At 33.1% G+C, this 17,818-nt stretch overlaps 1 protein-coding gene and 1 non-coding gene across 13 annotated transcripts in view; one reads left to right on the top strand and one right to left on the bottom strand.

Moving 5' to 3' along the window:
• Br (broad) overlaps positions 1-17,818 on the bottom strand; it is a 122,393-nt gene that overhangs the window by 7,590 nt on the left and 96,985 nt on the right. For 9 of the 12 annotated variants that reach the window (XR_003368997.2, XM_026638783.2, XM_026638784.2 and 6 more), the window contains 6 exons: positions 17,402-17,448; positions 10,295-10,525; positions 9,154-9,336; positions 7,475-7,957; positions 6,382-6,550; positions 5,952-5,999 (listed from right to left, as the gene is read on the bottom strand). Coding sequence is in view for 11 of the 12 variants with exons in the window: in XM_026638783.2 (XP_026494568.2) it covers positions 5,952-5,999; positions 6,382-6,550; positions 7,475-7,957; positions 9,154-9,336; positions 10,295-10,480 (1,069 nt within the window). In the remaining variant the exon portion in view is untranslated. Of the gene's footprint in view, positions 1-90; positions 3,945-4,371; positions 4,755-5,951; positions 6,000-6,381; positions 6,551-7,474; positions 7,958-9,153; positions 9,337-10,294; positions 10,526-17,401; positions 17,449-17,818 lie in introns of those variants that run through there. The other 3 variants (XM_026638789.2, XM_026638790.2, XM_064216713.1) reach the window with 3 other exon arrangements.
• Trnal-uaa (transfer RNA leucine (anticodon UAA)) lies at positions 9,865-9,948 on the top strand. The gene has a single exon. It is a non-coding gene; the product is annotated as a tRNA-Leu (tRNA).

Below are 17,818 nucleotides of genomic sequence, written 5' to 3'. Positions count from 1 at the left end.
TTCCAAAGTAAAAGTGCACTACATCCGTCTACTCTCGGAAGCTTCATCTTCTAATGTATCGTGTGTGAGGGTGAGAATAAAACTATCAGCTATATATTTTTTTGTATATTTGTTTTTATTAAAAACGCCATTATCATCAATATTAGGATTTATGAAGTTCGGTTTAACGATTACAATTACATTTTATGAGTAATTATGTCAAGGTTTAAATTTAAAAGTAAGGAAAAAGAACTATCTGTAAATATAATAAGTGATGTAAAATTAATTCAATAATAAGTAGGTAAGTATAGAACTATGGTTCCGTGCAGCCCATTATATCAGGCGGTGTCTCGTGCGTACCGGATGTTCGCCAATTTATCATTTTGTAAATAACAGCGTTTCAATGGAAGACAAACTTAAATCAACAATTTTTGGCACCGTTGTAACCTCTAGTAATGTAATGGGCTGCATCACATAGATGCCAATCATCAACAAAACATCAAGATCCAAGGACAGTATAATAATTTAAGAAGAAAAAATATAAAATTTTCAATACAACAACCAATAAATTAATTTAGATTCCTTATAAAATAAGTAAAAATGCCAACAAGAAGTATAAGAACACATCGTATAAGGTCGCGACGCCTGCACGTGCGGCAAGAAAATAATTATCCCTTAACACGTTAGGAAGATAAAAAAAAAACTTAAACAGGTCACAGAAACAGTCTTAAACTTGCTAAGATCCTAACTAATGTAGTTTTGACAGGGATGTGTTCTGCTCCTTAGAACACGGTGTAGTATCGCCCTTAAAACCCATAGATCGTATAGATCTCCTGAGATCCCCATAACTTAGCCACTACGAAATTAAAAATATAAAACAAAGATCCTCGAATCACAAATAATTTTGATTTAATACCGAACCGAAACGAATCACGCTTCTGACTTTTTTTTCTATAAAATTATTAATTTAGTAAATAATTGTACATTTTATTCTAGAAAATACGCCTAATAGTGTACAATTGAAACGCGTACTTACTCTAATCAGTCTATAGCGCTTATTAATTTTGGCATAATATTTTTGAATATTTTTTTTTTTTAAATAAAATTTCAAAATTCACAAGATCTTTCGTCTAGTGCTACGTGACATAGCCAAATAATTACTGCCACACTCAGCAGCACATCCCTGTAATCGTAAATTAAAAATGTAGATGCTATTACCGCTACGAATTCAGATAAATCTTATATCTAAATAGTCAACTAACTTAATTCCCAAACCCAAATTAACAATAAAAACTATTACTAAATTACTACACAAAAAACAACAATCCTACGACTTACGGTCAAAAATCTTGCAATTGTTTGCAAAAAAAAACTTAACACTTTTTTTTTTCGTGCACGGAATGTTGCGAATGTTTCGAACAAATTTAGATCCCATTTTTTTATTAAACCCTTGTTATTTTCCTAATTTTTTTTTTTCTAACACGAACATCGTTCCAATTTAGCACCAAAACACTAGTCTTCCAATTGTTTAAAAGTATCGTAATAAAGCTTATTAAATAACTAAACAAATTTTAATTGCTAAGCGTTTATGCATTTAGTAATAACAACATAATCTATAACGTATCGTATTTAAAATTTACTTTAGGAAGCCTCATTTGCTAATAAAAATAGCGATTACCTCACAGGTAATGAGTGTTCCGAACACTACTCTAAATTTTAGTTACGCAAAATATGTCTTTTGTCCGAATAATAAAATTAAAAAAAAAAAAAAAAACAATAATGTAAAGCAGGCACTAATAATTACTTAATGTGTATATTGTTACAATAAATTATGTGTTTACATTTACACTTAGATAATATTTTTCTTATTGCTATTATAAAGAAATATAACATTGTTTTAAGCGATGTAGGTCGCTGGAAAATAGTGATGTTTATTGAACTAGATAAAGTAGATATCGAAAGGAAACATTTAGAGCCCAGAAGTCTAGATTCAGAGGGTGATTTTGGTACAACATCAAACACCTAGTATATGTATGAATACCTACAAGGTCAATGAAGCCAGCGCTATTGATACAACTATAAACGAATTGGTTACCGAACTACGTACAATGGGTTGACTAACATACATCGATATCAGTTAGGAATAAAACGACTCGAAATAAGCGTTTCTGAATCTAGACAGCGATACAAAAAATCGTCTAAAAGTTGTCGCCTAATAAAAAATATTTATAATCGTTTACGACTATTTATGGCAAGCAGAAAAATTGTAATATTAAAAAATTCACATTGTTGAAATTTAGGAACATTTAACACTGAGAATTATTAAGATTTAATAGTTATTACCTATAAAGTATTTTTTTAATTTTTATCAATAACGTGGTGTTTATTTTATTTAGACTCGAACGAAACGATTAAATCGTAATTCAGTGAAAAAATAATTTAAATAAAAAAAGAAAAAAAAACGTTAATAAAAAGTTATTGCCGAAACGAAACGATTAATTCGAAACAACAATAAAATAATAAAACGAACACAAGATGTGATAAAACTAATGTTTCGAAAGTAACTAAAATCTGACTAAACTAAAAAAAATAATATATATTATAGCCATATTGATTTACTTAAAATGGCACCTTGCGATTCACTTCGCTCAGAAATGCTCCTGCATTGACAAAGCATAAACATTGGAAAATAAACGAAAAGTAAAAAGATAGTAAACGAAAAAATAGTCGACTAGATAGAGTAACAGTTAAAATAAGTAGAGTAATAAAATAGTCGACTTGAGTTAATCATGTGAAATTTGTCGGTTTGTGATGCCATAAACTATTTGTAGGTCCTGTTCCGGTGGCTGATTGATATCGAATGAAACCTGTTACTGTTACCGTTGCGGTGGTGACAGTGCGTCTGCGGGTGGCTGTTTAAAGTAATTTCTCGGTTCTATTGGTGCTATGTGTTCTGTATGTTCAGTCTTACAGTCAATCAACAAAAAACACCTAAATAAAATAATAAATTTGAAAAGCCTCATTAGCCAATTATATATTTGTGTATATAATTTTATTTATTTTTAAATAGATTTTTTAGTAATCTCGTATAAATATCTAAGTGTGAGATCATGAAGGTAAAAAGTACAGAATAAATAAAAAAAAAAAAATTGCAAAACGCCGAAAAATGAACACAATGTTGAAAACAATATGCCTCTTTTGTTACTTACAACGAACACTGTTCCTTTTATAAATTTAAGCCTAATATATAATTTTACAGCACCAAGATTTTTCTCTTTTCTCAAAATATTAAATTTTCTCTTCGCCTTATTGTCACACATTAAACATAGTGTAAAATTCAGGAATACTCATACCGCAGTATTGCACTTAGCGGGCGTAAGTTAAATTCTCTAAAAAATTTCGACCCGAAACTCGCCCTCCCTCGTCGATAACATCGGAATGTCAATTTCATAACATCGAATAACACCGAATAACATCGAATAACATCGAATAACATCAGACCGCGCGAGTCCGCGGCGGCCGCACAACGTCGCTACAAGATCCAAGACACGGGTAAATGAAACGAAACCGCGTCGGCACTCGCGGCCGAGCGAGAAAATATAAAATCTATACGAAAGAACGAGACAGAGAATCGTAAGGTTCGCGGTCAGTTCGGCCTTAGACGTTGAACTGATCCTTGTACTTGTAGAAGTCGACGTTGTGGGGCGGATGCGGCGGGGCGATCTTGGCGTCGCCGGTGGTGAGGTTCTGCGGCTGCTGCTGCGGCGGCCCGCGCTGGCGCCGGTGGTAGATGCTCTTGTGGTTGTTGAGAGAGTTGAGCGTGCGGAACACCTTGTGGCAGAGGCTGCAGCGCGCCGAGTGCAGCGGCTGCAGGTGCTGCTGTTCCGTGTGCCGCTTGAGCGTCAGCCGCGTGGACAGCAGCTTGCCGCACACCTCGCATCGGTGACCCGCCCCCAATGGGCCCACTGCGCCACACATAACGACCAACATTAGCGCATTAGTCAACAGATACACCCCTTACCCCCAGGGAATAGAGCACACCAACACCACAGCGACCGCTCGCATCCAACGGGTCCCATCCTGATGGAACCAATTGGCACAATTCAGTGCCGCCATTTTTTTACGGGTGGCAATTTTGTGAACCTGGGTTGTAGAGGCAATTCAACGTGATTCGATCTTTAAAAATTGACTAATGCGCTTTATGTAAAGGAGCGTTGGTTGTTATGCGTGTACCGATCATAGATGTTCCAATTGGTTCCAGAGAGGCGTGGCGCGTGCGAGCGACGCTCACGCAAGCGTACATTTTATTTTAGTAACGATAATTTATAGATACATAATATAATAGAGTCTGGCGATGCGCATGCAAGTACACGTAAAACTATGCTATGTACAAATGTTAGGAACATATCGCGTTACATTTTTATTAAACTTAACAGAAGTCTAAGGGCAAGACTATGGCTATGTTTTAGGTGGTTGGGATGGCAGCTTTGATTCTTCGAATGGCAACGTGTATGGCAACGGATTCGTCGGGCGTCAATTGACAGGGTAGAAGGGGCCCTGGCCGGCGGAGGGCGGTTGCTGCTTGCGGTGGTAGATCGACTTGTGGTTTCTCAGACTATTCAGGCTGGAGTAAACCCGTCGGCAAATGTTACACACGGGCTCCCTGGACGGTCGCATGTGAACGTTTTGGATATGCCGTTTGAGCCGCGTCAGGGAAGACAAGCTCTTGTTACAGGGCTCGCATCTGTATTCTTCCTGGGGGGTGCGGGCGCCACCTGGTCACAACACAAGCAGTTAGCCCCATCGAAGCTTCCGAACGCACTTTTAATGCACTCACTATCGTAGCCTCTCGTTTAACTTTCAAGCACCGCCACCCCCCTTACAGTTTGATGATAGCCATCCGACGCGTCGATATTATGCCAAGCGGTATTAGTAACGCAATAAATTCTTTTCCTAACTCGACCTACGTCTTAGTTAAGCTGACCGATGATTGAGCGATGAGTGAATCAATTGTTTTCATTACGCGCTATCGGCTGATGCGGTTTCGAATTTCTCGAACGAAAGCATTAGTTATTCTTCAATGAAATATCTTTTAAATAAACTGACACCACGTAATCGCTACTAAATTTCCATTGTCCAATCTTGTGTGTCCCAACGATATATTTCCCGAGAGAACAACGGCTAAGGGTAACCCGAGAATGTTTAGATACACGAATGATTCATGACAACGCTTTTCGATGAAGCTAACTTTCGATCAGATTTTTTCCAGATTTTTCTTGAAATTTTGTAAGCTATCGTCTTCTTTTATATATATATTTTTTTCTTCTTAACCGGCACGATATTAGCCAATTCAACATTTAGTGCGTTTTGTATTTCACGATTAGGGGGTAACTGAGTGAGAATCAAAAATAATAGGAAGTAATTCGTTTTAAAAATGTAACGAAAATAAAAAATGAACTAAAAGGAGTAAACGGGACGAGGGATTCCTAGCGTAACTTATTAAGACACATCTAGAAAACAAGCTAGCAATTTCTTGGTATAGAATACATTAAACTATAGTAACAATACATTAACATGCACGCCAAGTTGCGTTTTGGTTCAATGATCAATTCTCATTTTTGCAGATCGTTCAATTCTGATAAATGAAAAGAGATACGAGCTAATACATCGAACCAATACACAAAAGCTAACATTAATATTGAGTACAAAACACAGCACATAATGAAGACATATACAGGTTAGGAGTATATATATAAATAATACATATATTAAAAAATATGTCACGTGATAATTGCCTCATACATTTAATTTTTTTAAATATAAAACCTAATAATGATATATATACCTAATAATGACAGAGCAGAGAGGAAGCGGTGATGGTGGCATACGACAGACAGTGCATTAAAAATATCGTTTGTTTCAATATATGTAGGTATGCATAAAATAAACTTGTTGCTAACAAGCCAACTCACCTTGTGATGTGCTCGCCATGCCGTCCGGCGCCAGCGGGCTCGGCAGACCTGGAAATTGCATGGCTCTTATTCACTCCTCCATACCAATGCTGTTTTAAACCTTCTAATACCTAGTCTTTATCTCCTATTTAATAATTCAACAAGTACCACCACCGTAAATTTTCTGATGTAAATATTTCCTTCTGAAATGGTTTCTATTACTTTGAAAATTCTCAAATCATACCTGAGAAAAATATATTGTGATATTGACACTTGACCATGTTTTAATTTAACTAACCAGACTTATAACATGAGTTTATCAGATAATCAAAATAAAATATGCTTCCTAGTTCGTATGTAAAAAAAAAAACTGTAGTAATTAATTTCTAGTTTTTACAGTAAAAGAAAAACACAATACGTTACATAAATCACATCACAAAAGCATCATTACCGGCTAAAGCAGAAGGATCAGTGAGAGCCGTCATGCTGTAGTTGTAGTTGTGCTGCGGCGCGAATAGCTTGGTATCGGCAGGCGATATGAACGGCGAGGGGGGCATCTGCGGGGGCGGGGTGCGGTCGTCCGCCTCGGCCGAGCTTGCGCGGGACGGCGGCCCGCCTCCCTGAGACAGCGGGACGTAGGCATTAAACTTTAGTACAGCGTTACTTTTGTTCTTTGATTGGAATCGGCTTATCTTGACGTAACGAATATAATGTATTCTGTCTGTATATTTATCGAGACTTAGGTTGCCTGTCATCATCATTGATAATATTATTAGAAAAACATATGTTGTAGGTATTTTATTTTAGATCATTCTGTATTTATTTCCATGTAAAATAATTTGAAACTTAAGCTTTATTAAAAAACGATTTAAGAACAATTTCCACTCTAGAATTTTGTAAGAAAAATATGTTTTGCGATGCAGATGATAAAGAATTTGTTGCATAATAGTCGATTTTGTTCTTTATAATGACAATGTCTGTTTATTTTTTTAGTCTTAAGTCATTGCTAATTATTACACGATATGAACAAAAAAAAATAATTAACGTACATTTTACAGATAAAAAATGTACGATTTCGTTTTTGGAAGGTCAGGTCGCTAAAATCGCGCGCGTTGTTTCGTTCGACGTGTCATACGACTCTCAAACGATTCCGGGTATAGATTCTAGTTAGTGGTTCTAATACTCAGTAAGTCTCAATGCCAATGAGAACGTGAGGAAGTCACGTGTTTATATTATAATATTGTATTACCGCTTTCATTAAGAATCTTCAATATGTCAACTCGTTGTCAATCGTGGATTGACTAATTTAAGAACATTTCGAGATTAAAATGGAATTAAAAATATTTACAAAGATTTCTGCTAAGAATTTGAAGCGTGACATAAAGTCCTACATTCTGAAAGTTCTGTTAATCAATTTATATCTGAATAATACTTGTATAATTGTGTATTTGTGTTGTATCGTGAAGGATAGGGGTCTGTAGAGTATTTTTTTATTTCATATCTATCGTCGATTCTGTTACAGTGGATGACTTTTACCAACTCACAAGTGGTCTGTGATGGGAGTGAGGCGGTGTGTCATCCGTACTCCTGTCGATGTCCGGGTTCGAAGGGCAGATCATGTCGAGAGGCTCGTTCTTCACCTCGTCCATCAGCCGCGGGGAGGGGGACGAGCTGGAGTTTGAGATCCCGTTCCCGTTGTTGCCTTGCTCGTTATGGGCGCGAGTGTTGTTCACCATCGAGTGGTTCTTCGTCGAGAAGTCGTGTATCTGCGGTTGGTCGTTGTTGTTGTCGTGGCGAGCACGCTTGATGACGTCGGGCGAGTTGTCCGCGGAGCGGGACATGCGGCGCGGGGGGAGCGGGATGCGGCGCATGATCGGCGGCGGGTGGAGCAGAGCCTCCTCCAGCTTCTCGGTGTAGCTGGGGGTGTGCGGGGTGTGCGGCGCGTGCGGGGTGTGCGCGGGGTGGGGAGGGGTGTGCGGCGACGACGCGGCGGCGGCGGCTGCGCGAGCGATGCTCTGCACGAGCGGCTGTTGACGAATACGAATCTTAGTATGATCGATGCACACGAACAAGTATTGTCTAATCAATCGCTAATATTATAAGAGGGATGTCGTTGACCTCCTATTACATAAAATTAAAAAAAGCGTCACTTCACGCCACTTGCAACGCCTAACGTTTATCGTGTAAAAATATCGTTTGCATATTGATTTTCGTGATCGATTTACGCCTGTGGTTTATCTTACACGCAAGTCTAGACCGACGATATCTATTCATTGTAATTTCAGAATTACTACGAACTAATGATTATACATTATAATTAATTAAACACTTGTATTTTCAATTTTGATATTTTTGCGAGTATTTCATGTATAATGCTGACAGCATTCATCGAAGTGGTATATTATGTGAATAGTTAATTTATAAGATCCATACTATTTTATTCGACAGTAAAACTATTATTATACTCAGTTAAGTGTGAGTTTAGTAAATAACCCACATATCTCGTAAGACTTTATTACGCAAACGATGACAATTGAAATAAAATTATATTACTTAAAGAGTACTAGTCAGCGATGTTTATTTTACAGAAATAAATCGAATGTTCCAGAATATTTCGAATCGAACTGGTAGTTGTAGAGATTAACGCATTACGATTTGATTTTTTTTTTTGTTTTTAACTTTACATATAGAATTAAGGTCTGTAGTGAAGATTTAATTTTCAACTAATTAAATAAAAACACTTAGTTTAAAATAGAGTTTTTAAAGACCGACATAATTTTGTAAAAAAAAAGAAAAAAGGCGGTGCCTTTAAAATATTGGAGAATACCTACGGGTATTCTGTAAGTAAGAGGAGGATTTAGGTATAACAGAGCGTCTGACTATCACGACCCAGATACCGTTGATTTTGATGCAATACGTGGCGTAGCTATCGTAGTGCCAAGTGGTGCAGTGCACCGGGGCCCCGGACCTCAGGGGGCCCTCTAACCTAAGCTTTGATAAGAGCGGGTCAGCCAACTCGCCAGCTCCTGCAGCTAGAAAACCTCGACCCTGCTCACAAGATATTTATTTTTCGTATATATAATTTGGAAAGGCAATTAAAGTTAAAGAGGGGATGAGAGACCGATTCTTTTCCAATGCACCGGCGCCCTTGCCCACCTAGCTACGCCACTGGATACAATACTTCTTGATATTCATTATTATAGCAGTTCTATCCTTTACTTACCCCCTGAGCATCATCATTTTGTGTCAAGCCGGATACGCGGAGTACCTCAGCTGTCTTGAGGAAGGACGAGAGGCTGCGCTGGTGCACGTTCACCTCGCCGTGGTAGATGAACTCTACTAGTGCGTGTAGGTCCGGGAATGCGACATCTTGTAGCACAATCACTGGGTGCTTGCAAGGTGTTGACTGCGAGAGAGGAAAGTCATAACTCATTAGCGACATCGGTGTATCGACACTAGGCAAAGTCAGTCGAAGTCCTTGTTATTAAATTCATAAAAAAAATATTTTTTATCATAAATCTTCAATTGCCAATTTTGGGGTTAGACCTTATCCGTATACCGTAAAGGTAAACGGAATGACGTCTTATGACGTCTTGCCCTCTTTCCGTCGCTGATCCACCCCCTCACGCCACGCATACAATTGAGTAAACTTGTATGTGTACGGCGAGTACATACTACATACGTCGTCGTAATATTTGATTATAATAATAATAAATATTTATTTATTAACGAAAATATTTAGTTTTATTTAATTATTTAGCAATATAATTTTTTTTTCCCATAAGCATTTGTTATGCGATTCGAATAAATTAAGTGAATATTTCAAATTATGTAACAATAAAAAGTAATAAAGTAAATATATATTTATTGATAAAATATTTAAGTAGTTATTTGAATGAGGAAAGTATATCGTATTTCAATGAATAGTATTCACGTCAGGTTGGCCGAGTGGTCTAAGGCGCCAGATTTAAGCTCTGGTTCCCGAGAGGGAGCGTGGGTTCGAACCCCACACCTGACAATAGCTGCAATGCCTAGAATTTTTGCAGTTTTATTTTTATTTTTTTAATTTAAATATTATTAACTATTATTATTAATGTAAAAAATTGAGCAGAATGAGTCAATCTCTTCATATTTAGTGTATTTTTAATGTTATGAAATTCAGCTGAGTTCGATTGACTATTGTTTTGAAATTGAAATGTATTTTAAACGGTCGTTTTACATAAACTAAACATAATTAATTATGCGATTTGCATTTAAAAATAACGTTGTTTTGTTTATAAATATATTTAAACCGTTTTATGAACATAATTAAAAGAAACAAACATCCATCTACATAAATATTTTAATATAAGCTTAATTATTACCTTGAGCAGCTCTCGGAAATATGGGCTGCATGCTGATAGTACGACTCTATGCGCCTTTAAACTCTTTCCATCACAGGCGAGGGTCACGTCTACAAAATCTTCATCATCTCGAAGGTTCTCGAAAGCGCTGGTGATGCTACTCTGGTAGTTGTTCCACCGGAGGCAAAAGTGCTGTGTGTCCACCATCTTGATTTTTTTTTACCGCCAATTATCGAGTCATGTGGTTGTTATCTGTGAGCGAAAAATAATATTGCTTGAAGGTTTTTTATTGAGTACATTTTTATTAAATATAGATATATTAATATTGATAGTCTTGATCATATTACTTATTAAATACAAGACATATAATTTTATTTTTCCGTTCGTATATTAAACATAAATAATTATCATTTTATATATTTATTTTAATAAACACGCCAAGTGCGAGTTGGTTTAATTGTGAACATAATCTCGTTACAATAGAGATTTATCTTAATATTTACTGCCATCTTTAAATAGAAATGAATAATTGCATCGATAGTAATTATTGTGTAAAAAATGGGACAAATGTGCAATAATTTAAAATTGTCAATAACAAGTGATATGTTCTGTCTTATTATCTGTGACCCGTTTTTTTTAATCACCGCCTGTAATTATTGTATAACTCATTCTTTGATCTAGGCATTGGAGATAGCTGCGTGTGATACGTTGGTTTATTTTTTCTAACCAAAGATAACTACTTTTAATGATTTATTTATTTAAGTGTTGCCATTGCGTTAATTAAGCTTGTATTGTTTATTATTTAACCTTTTTAACTTTGCACTTTGCTAAAGAACCTGAAATGTTTGCGCATTTTATTACCTTATAAAATACCTTTTTAGGCGGCAACGCGTTACAGAATGTGAATGTCAACTATTTTGAAATAGCTTTAGCTTAAAAAAAAATATTTAAACAAATCGTGAAAAACGTTTAATTATGGCTACTATTTAAAATACGGCTTCCTTTTGTAGAAACCATGTTTCGAAAATAAGAACGTGTTTTTAGGTATTGTTTGTTATAAGGCTTTGTAAAGTTTTGTAAACCATGAATTTAGCGCATATTCAGAACAATAAAAGATAGAAAGTTCAGGAATACTATTGTTATATTTCATAGTACTATATATATTTTTTTCTTAAATAAACGTTTAGCCAATAAGAAAGAAGGATTTATTGGCTTCCCTAAAAAGACCGACATAAGCTCGACATAGGAAGTTAAGATAAACTAAAATGCTTGATTTACCTAATAGTATCACAAAAATATAATTATAATATATATATAGACGTTTCTTAACGTTTACTTTCTAATACAATTACGTCTAAACGAATATATTTTCTTTGTACTAACAAATCTTTTTATTTTATTTTGATTGAATTTGATTGTGATGTTTGATGTGCCGGGATGATTTTATTCCAGGCGGCATCTTAACCGGTGTTTCAGGATAACAATCTTAATGAACTTTAAATAGCAATACATTTTATTAAAATATATAGGGTGTGAGGGATTGCCCCACATTGAAATCAATGTATATAAAATATTATATAATAACTTAGCGAAAATATGTTAAACTGCCAATCAAATAAAAGCTAATATTCTTGTTTCTTATAAGATTTCCGTCGAAACATTTTTCATAGAGATTTCTACGAAAAAAAAAACTCTACAGTCACCTTACATAGCACTTTAAACCTTATAGCACAGGTATTATGGTTTGAAATAAAAAACAGATATTTCAGTGCAATTTTTTAAACAATCGTAGACAATAACCCAGTGGCCGCCATTGTAACAATGACGATCATGTTTCCATCGGTATGTGATACGAATTATCTCTGGTACTAAGATCAACAAATAGTATAAGTTTGTTTACTTAAATATCTTAGTTCTTACTTATACATATCCCTAAAGATATTCTGCCTGAAAAAATCTAAACTCAACGTAGTGACGTATAATTAATATTATAATTGTATACGCGAGTCCAGTTAAAGTCGGTTTTGAGTTGAAATATTTAACTTTTTCAATTCTGAATTAAAAAAAAAAAACGAATATCTATGATACCTACATAATTATCATATTAAAGACGAATATTGGTATATTTGAAAGATCATCACATTACAGGATAATATCAGGCATAGAAACGAGAAAAAGCTACTTTAAATAAGAAACAAATCTTAACTATTTGTCGAAACAGGCTTCAATTGACGGATCACACCCTAGGTCTAATATTAGCACAGATGTGCCTCCGCGCTATTTGTAAATCTAAAGTAACTGCAGGAGCCGCGACACCACTTTGCAAATCTGAGCCATTCAACCTTTATGAAAAGGCACACTCCCTGTATACGTGGCGTAATTCATGAGACACATGCAAGATACCTAAATATATATTTATATTTCTCTGTGGATATTAGGTATACCAAATATTTCTGAAGTTTTTTTTGAGTTATGTCTTTCAACTCAGTGAAGCCTTATTTTATTTCAATTATTAGAAATATAGTACAATGAAACATTCGCACGTCATCTCTCTATGTTTCAAAACATATTCTTATATTTAAATAAATGTAAAAAAAAAATTAAAATCCTAAACCATCGGAATCATATCCCTTGGTCCACACACCAAAACCAAAATGTCCGTTTTGTCCCATTTAAAAATATCTTTATAAATAAATGAATAGTGTTTTTGTGTATTTCACACCTCTACAAAGGATTTACGCGACACATAACATTATATACAATGGGGAGATATCAATAAGATCCGACAAATAAAAATGATACTTATATCCCTCTTAATACGACTCAAAATCATACACTTGATACACATTTAAGATTAATTTTATTTACTTCTCATTCTATGATACGTTTAAATAATTTTAAATTAAAGTAGAGCATACTTTAAGTTTGCTCAAAATAAACTACATAATTATACGGTTGATTAGAAACAAATGAAAGTTTTAATTTTATTGGTCGTAATTTATATAAAATATATATTTTAATTTAACTATCTACTCGCTTAAACTATTTTTTAACGTTAATGTGTTAAAAATACCTTGTAAGTCTAATCAGAATCTATATTTTAGTTTTATAACCGTCTACGAATTGATAAACTTGCAATATACTACAGGTATTTCTGTAATCCTTTAGTATACACACGCGAAATTAAACTCTAATATTTATTAAAAAAGGGTCTATGTTTGAAGTTATTACATGGATACACTATCTTGATAGATAAAATTATATAATATATGCATTATCGTATGCATTATATTTGTTTCTGTATAGATAGATAACGAATTGTTTAGGGATCCGTATCATAATTAAATATTTAAAAAAAAAAACAAAAACATTTTAACCGAATTACATATTTACATACATCATTATGATTTAATTTGTAAGTTATGTTTAAATAGCTATTATAATTAAATATGTACTTATTTTGATGATATTAAAAACGAAAAAAATAAATTTTGATCTTTAATATAATTGTGGTGGGAATTATAAGAATAACATTCTGAAATAAAAAATGAATGGAAAGATTTAATCTTCATTCGGAATGAATGATAAAGATTAAACTTCAGACTATTATCTTATCAGATACCTAAATTTAGAAAAAAAAACTACACCGATTAATGGCATTAGTTATACTATCACGAATGATTGATCAATCATGGTCAGTTTAGATTTCTCTGTACATTAAATTGCATTGATAAATCGTTTTGATATTAATTAATATGAATGTGTCGTATTATAATATCAAACAATGAAAATAAATCTTTATATATTTAAATCAATACATGATATTTCTATTAACTTTAAAGTAAAAATTGCAGAGTGAAAACCTGTAAAGTTGCTAAAGTTTTGTGTGTGTGCATTCAAAGATAGCGGGTTCAAATACTATTATGTTCTATTTGTGATATAATCTATGCATAATTAATTTTCTTCGTGTGTCTACAAACCTGGATGGGGATGGACGGCGTGTTGACATCTAAATCCAATCTTTAAAACGAGAGAAAGCTTGAGGCCAGCCGTAGGACATTTTCAGTCTGTACTTATTGTACTGGAAACGTTTCGACAGAACTAATACATTTTGCCACAGTCGCACGTCTCGTCAAAACTCTCAGAAGTAACACGATCACTAACGGCTAAGGCTCACGATTATAATATTCGTAAAGATACGTAATAAATTTTGTTAATAACTGAATTAGAAGCGAGCAGGCGCATCACCACGCCGATAGCCGCTCGTTATCACATTTTTTTTTTGTAAATTTAGCGTTTTATCAAAAACCTAGGCTACCTGATATCTTATCGGCCGTATAGTTTAGGTTTCTGAATATTTCTAGTGTTATAAAATAAATCACTCGGACGTTGTGTTTTATGATAAATATAGATCGTGTAAAAAGTTTTTAATGGAACGAATATCGATATTTCTGCTTCACTTTCGGAAATACATCATATGAAATTAAAAAGAAACTCAATGTTTGACCTTTTGTTCTTTTGTACACAGTTTTAGTAGACGGATTTTATTTCAGAAGATTATCAAAATAATATTTATTGCTTCGTACAAATTAATACACTATTTAAAGATTTCCTTTCACTTATGTAACACAACAATTCTAGTATTGCAGTTATATGGCGAGTGGGTTACCCAGAGGGGCTTGCAAAGTGCTTCCATGTAAATGTAAAGTATTTTCCGTTAAATGACGTTAATGATAAACACTTACCTAATTACAAAATGTGTATTTACAAAAGATTTAACTTTGAATTACATTTTTAGTGTAAAGTGCAATTTCGTGTCTTTACCACGATATTTACGGTTCATAAAACCTTTATTATTTCAATCACCCGCGTTGAAGTCTTTCATAGAAATCTATGTTCTAGATTCACGTACAGTCCTTTTGTTCTTCGTCTATAAAATAAAAGTTTTATTATTAAATAAAAACCTATACAAATAAAATTATAACATCGAATATTTAACTTGCCTTGCTTAGAGATTTTATTTAAAGATTAATTCCACGTACGATTGTATATATGAAATTTATTAAGTTAGTTTTAACTTAGTTAAAAACGTGGCCAAAATAAAGAAGAAATGATAATTGACGGATGCGAGAGTGTGTTACGACATAAATATTGTCAATTAAAAAAAAATATCGAAAAAAAGTTTTTTTTTTTAGTAATATGTTATGATAATGATCGAATTATAAGCAATTTAATTTACGGATAATATTTGCTCATTTGTATTTATCGATACTAAATTATAATTGCATATTCCAAGGTCCGGACAAATTGTACAGATGGTTTTGCAAGTATGTTGCTTTATTTAAATATTTGTCTTTGCTATTGGCTTGCGATATTGTGAATGTCTACAATTGAATACATATTTATATCATAGATATAGTTATACATTAATAATGGTAGGTTCTACCACAGGTGTCAAAGCTGGGTCATAACTTAGTCTTGGAGCGTTAAAGAAAACTAAAAAACATAGTTTGTAAGTGTATAAATTAATTAATGTGGATTTATAATCCTAATCTTACGGCTTACAACATTGCAACGATTTAAAATTCTTATTTTTTTTTTCGTTTTGGTGTTATTAATAAATAATAACTTAGTTCGTACGGTATACCATTTAATAATATAGGTATTATAAAAATTACTTAACCTATAAAATTTGATTGATAATAAAACTTGTTCGTCGTCGTTATAAAAAAAAAAAAAACATTTAAATTATATTTGACATATATTTTTTTGAAATTAGAATGATAAATAAAACTTTAAGATGAAACAAATACTCGTCACAGATAATAATAATGGCAGCGTAATTGTGACTTATTAGCAAAAATATTATATACGGATGATATTTGTAAAATTTACACAATTTTGAATATTTTCAAATAGCGTTCCTAACAAAGTGTGTAAATGAAGAACACATATTTATCTTAGAATACAATAGTTTTTAATGAACAATATGAAAATAATATGAAATTATTCATACCTATTGATAACTAATTCACCGAAAAATGAGATCATAATTATATTTTGATGTAAATACTTAAATGTTACTAAAAATTTTTTTTAAACGTATTTATTTCAGTCCTATGTACTGATTACCATTGGTTTTGATATTTTGTCTAGTAAATATTTCAAGGTTTTTTTGTAAGGCTTTTGATAAGATATATCGTTCGTATAATCGCAAAACAATCTATTAAATATTTTAAATTATTTACACAGAAGAATATTCAATAATTTTGCGCACTATTTTTTAAAGTGCGGCTCGGTAATGCGTATAATTTACCTATTGAGTATATATTAATAGGTGTACCGTGGGGTCACTTTGGGACCGCTATTCTATAATTTATATAAATAGGTCCAAATGCTGTCATCACGATGTTTATAATTTTTAAGATTTTAAATACTATAATAAAGCATCGTTATCTCAAAAAGAACTAAAAACTTAGGCTTTATCTAGCTTAGTGTCAGAGCTCAGACGTCGTGACCTACCTACTCGTTATCAAAAATCGACTTCATTATTATATTGTAATATAATAGGTTTTTAAAAATATCTTAAGATTAAACTTGTATTTACAAGTGATAAGTATTGATACTTGGATGCTTGCGGTACCGTAAGAGTATGATGTAAGATTTTTTGGTTAAATGTGTTCGTTGACAGCCTTTTCTTCTAACAGTTAGAAATTACCTTAATGAAATTTTAGGACAAAAATATATTGAATTAATAAATATATCGTAGCCACGAGATCGAATTTTGTTTCTTTAAGGTTAATAAACAAGGAAATGAGAATTTATTAAATGTTATCGGAAAATTTCAATATATTTTTGTGTTTTCATATAAAAAAATGATCAGGAGCTAAAATAAATTAAACAATGTTATAATTTGGATAAGGCGAGACGATAACCACGTGCAGGTCACGTGGATCGTTTCAGAGTTATCAAATGCAAAGGTTGTATTGGTGGATATTTCTTTGTTGAAATTGTTTACACATTGACACGAGATGCAACAGTTTTCTTGCAAATTACAATTTCCTTTTAACATTTAATTATCATTTATGTGTTATATATTGCTATTTAAAGAAGTAATATTGGACATACCTTTGTGATAGCGACTGTCCAATTAACAGCGACCGCTTGTCTTAAATCTGTAAAAGAAACATTTTCATTATTATTTTGGTGAATCTAATTTATGTATTATAATACTTTCGATGGTAAATTTTATTTTTTTGTAATTTTTATATCATGTTCGATAAAATATCAAAACATACATAAGTAGCCGGATGTTTTCATGTGTCATGATTACGTAAGTATTTCTAATGATAAAACGCGAATTTTGAACATTAAAAAGTTAATGATATTATTAGTAAGTTTATATACCCAATGTATTAACTACCCCATTTAGATTTAGATTTTATAATCAATTATATAAGGTTAACAGTATGATATATGAAATATAGCTCCATATAATATATAATGAAAATATAAGATTTGTTTTAGAGCCATTTCTAAACGATA

Source organism: Vanessa tameamea, chromosome 13, assembly GCF_037043105.1.
Source record: "Vanessa tameamea isolate UH-Manoa-2023 chromosome 13, ilVanTame1 primary haplotype, whole genome shotgun sequence".
Lineage (NCBI taxonomy): Eukaryota > Metazoa > Arthropoda > Insecta > Lepidoptera > Nymphalidae > Vanessa > Vanessa tameamea.
Note: the sequence above shows the minus strand (reverse complement) of the source record. Positions and strands in the feature narration are given on the sequence as shown.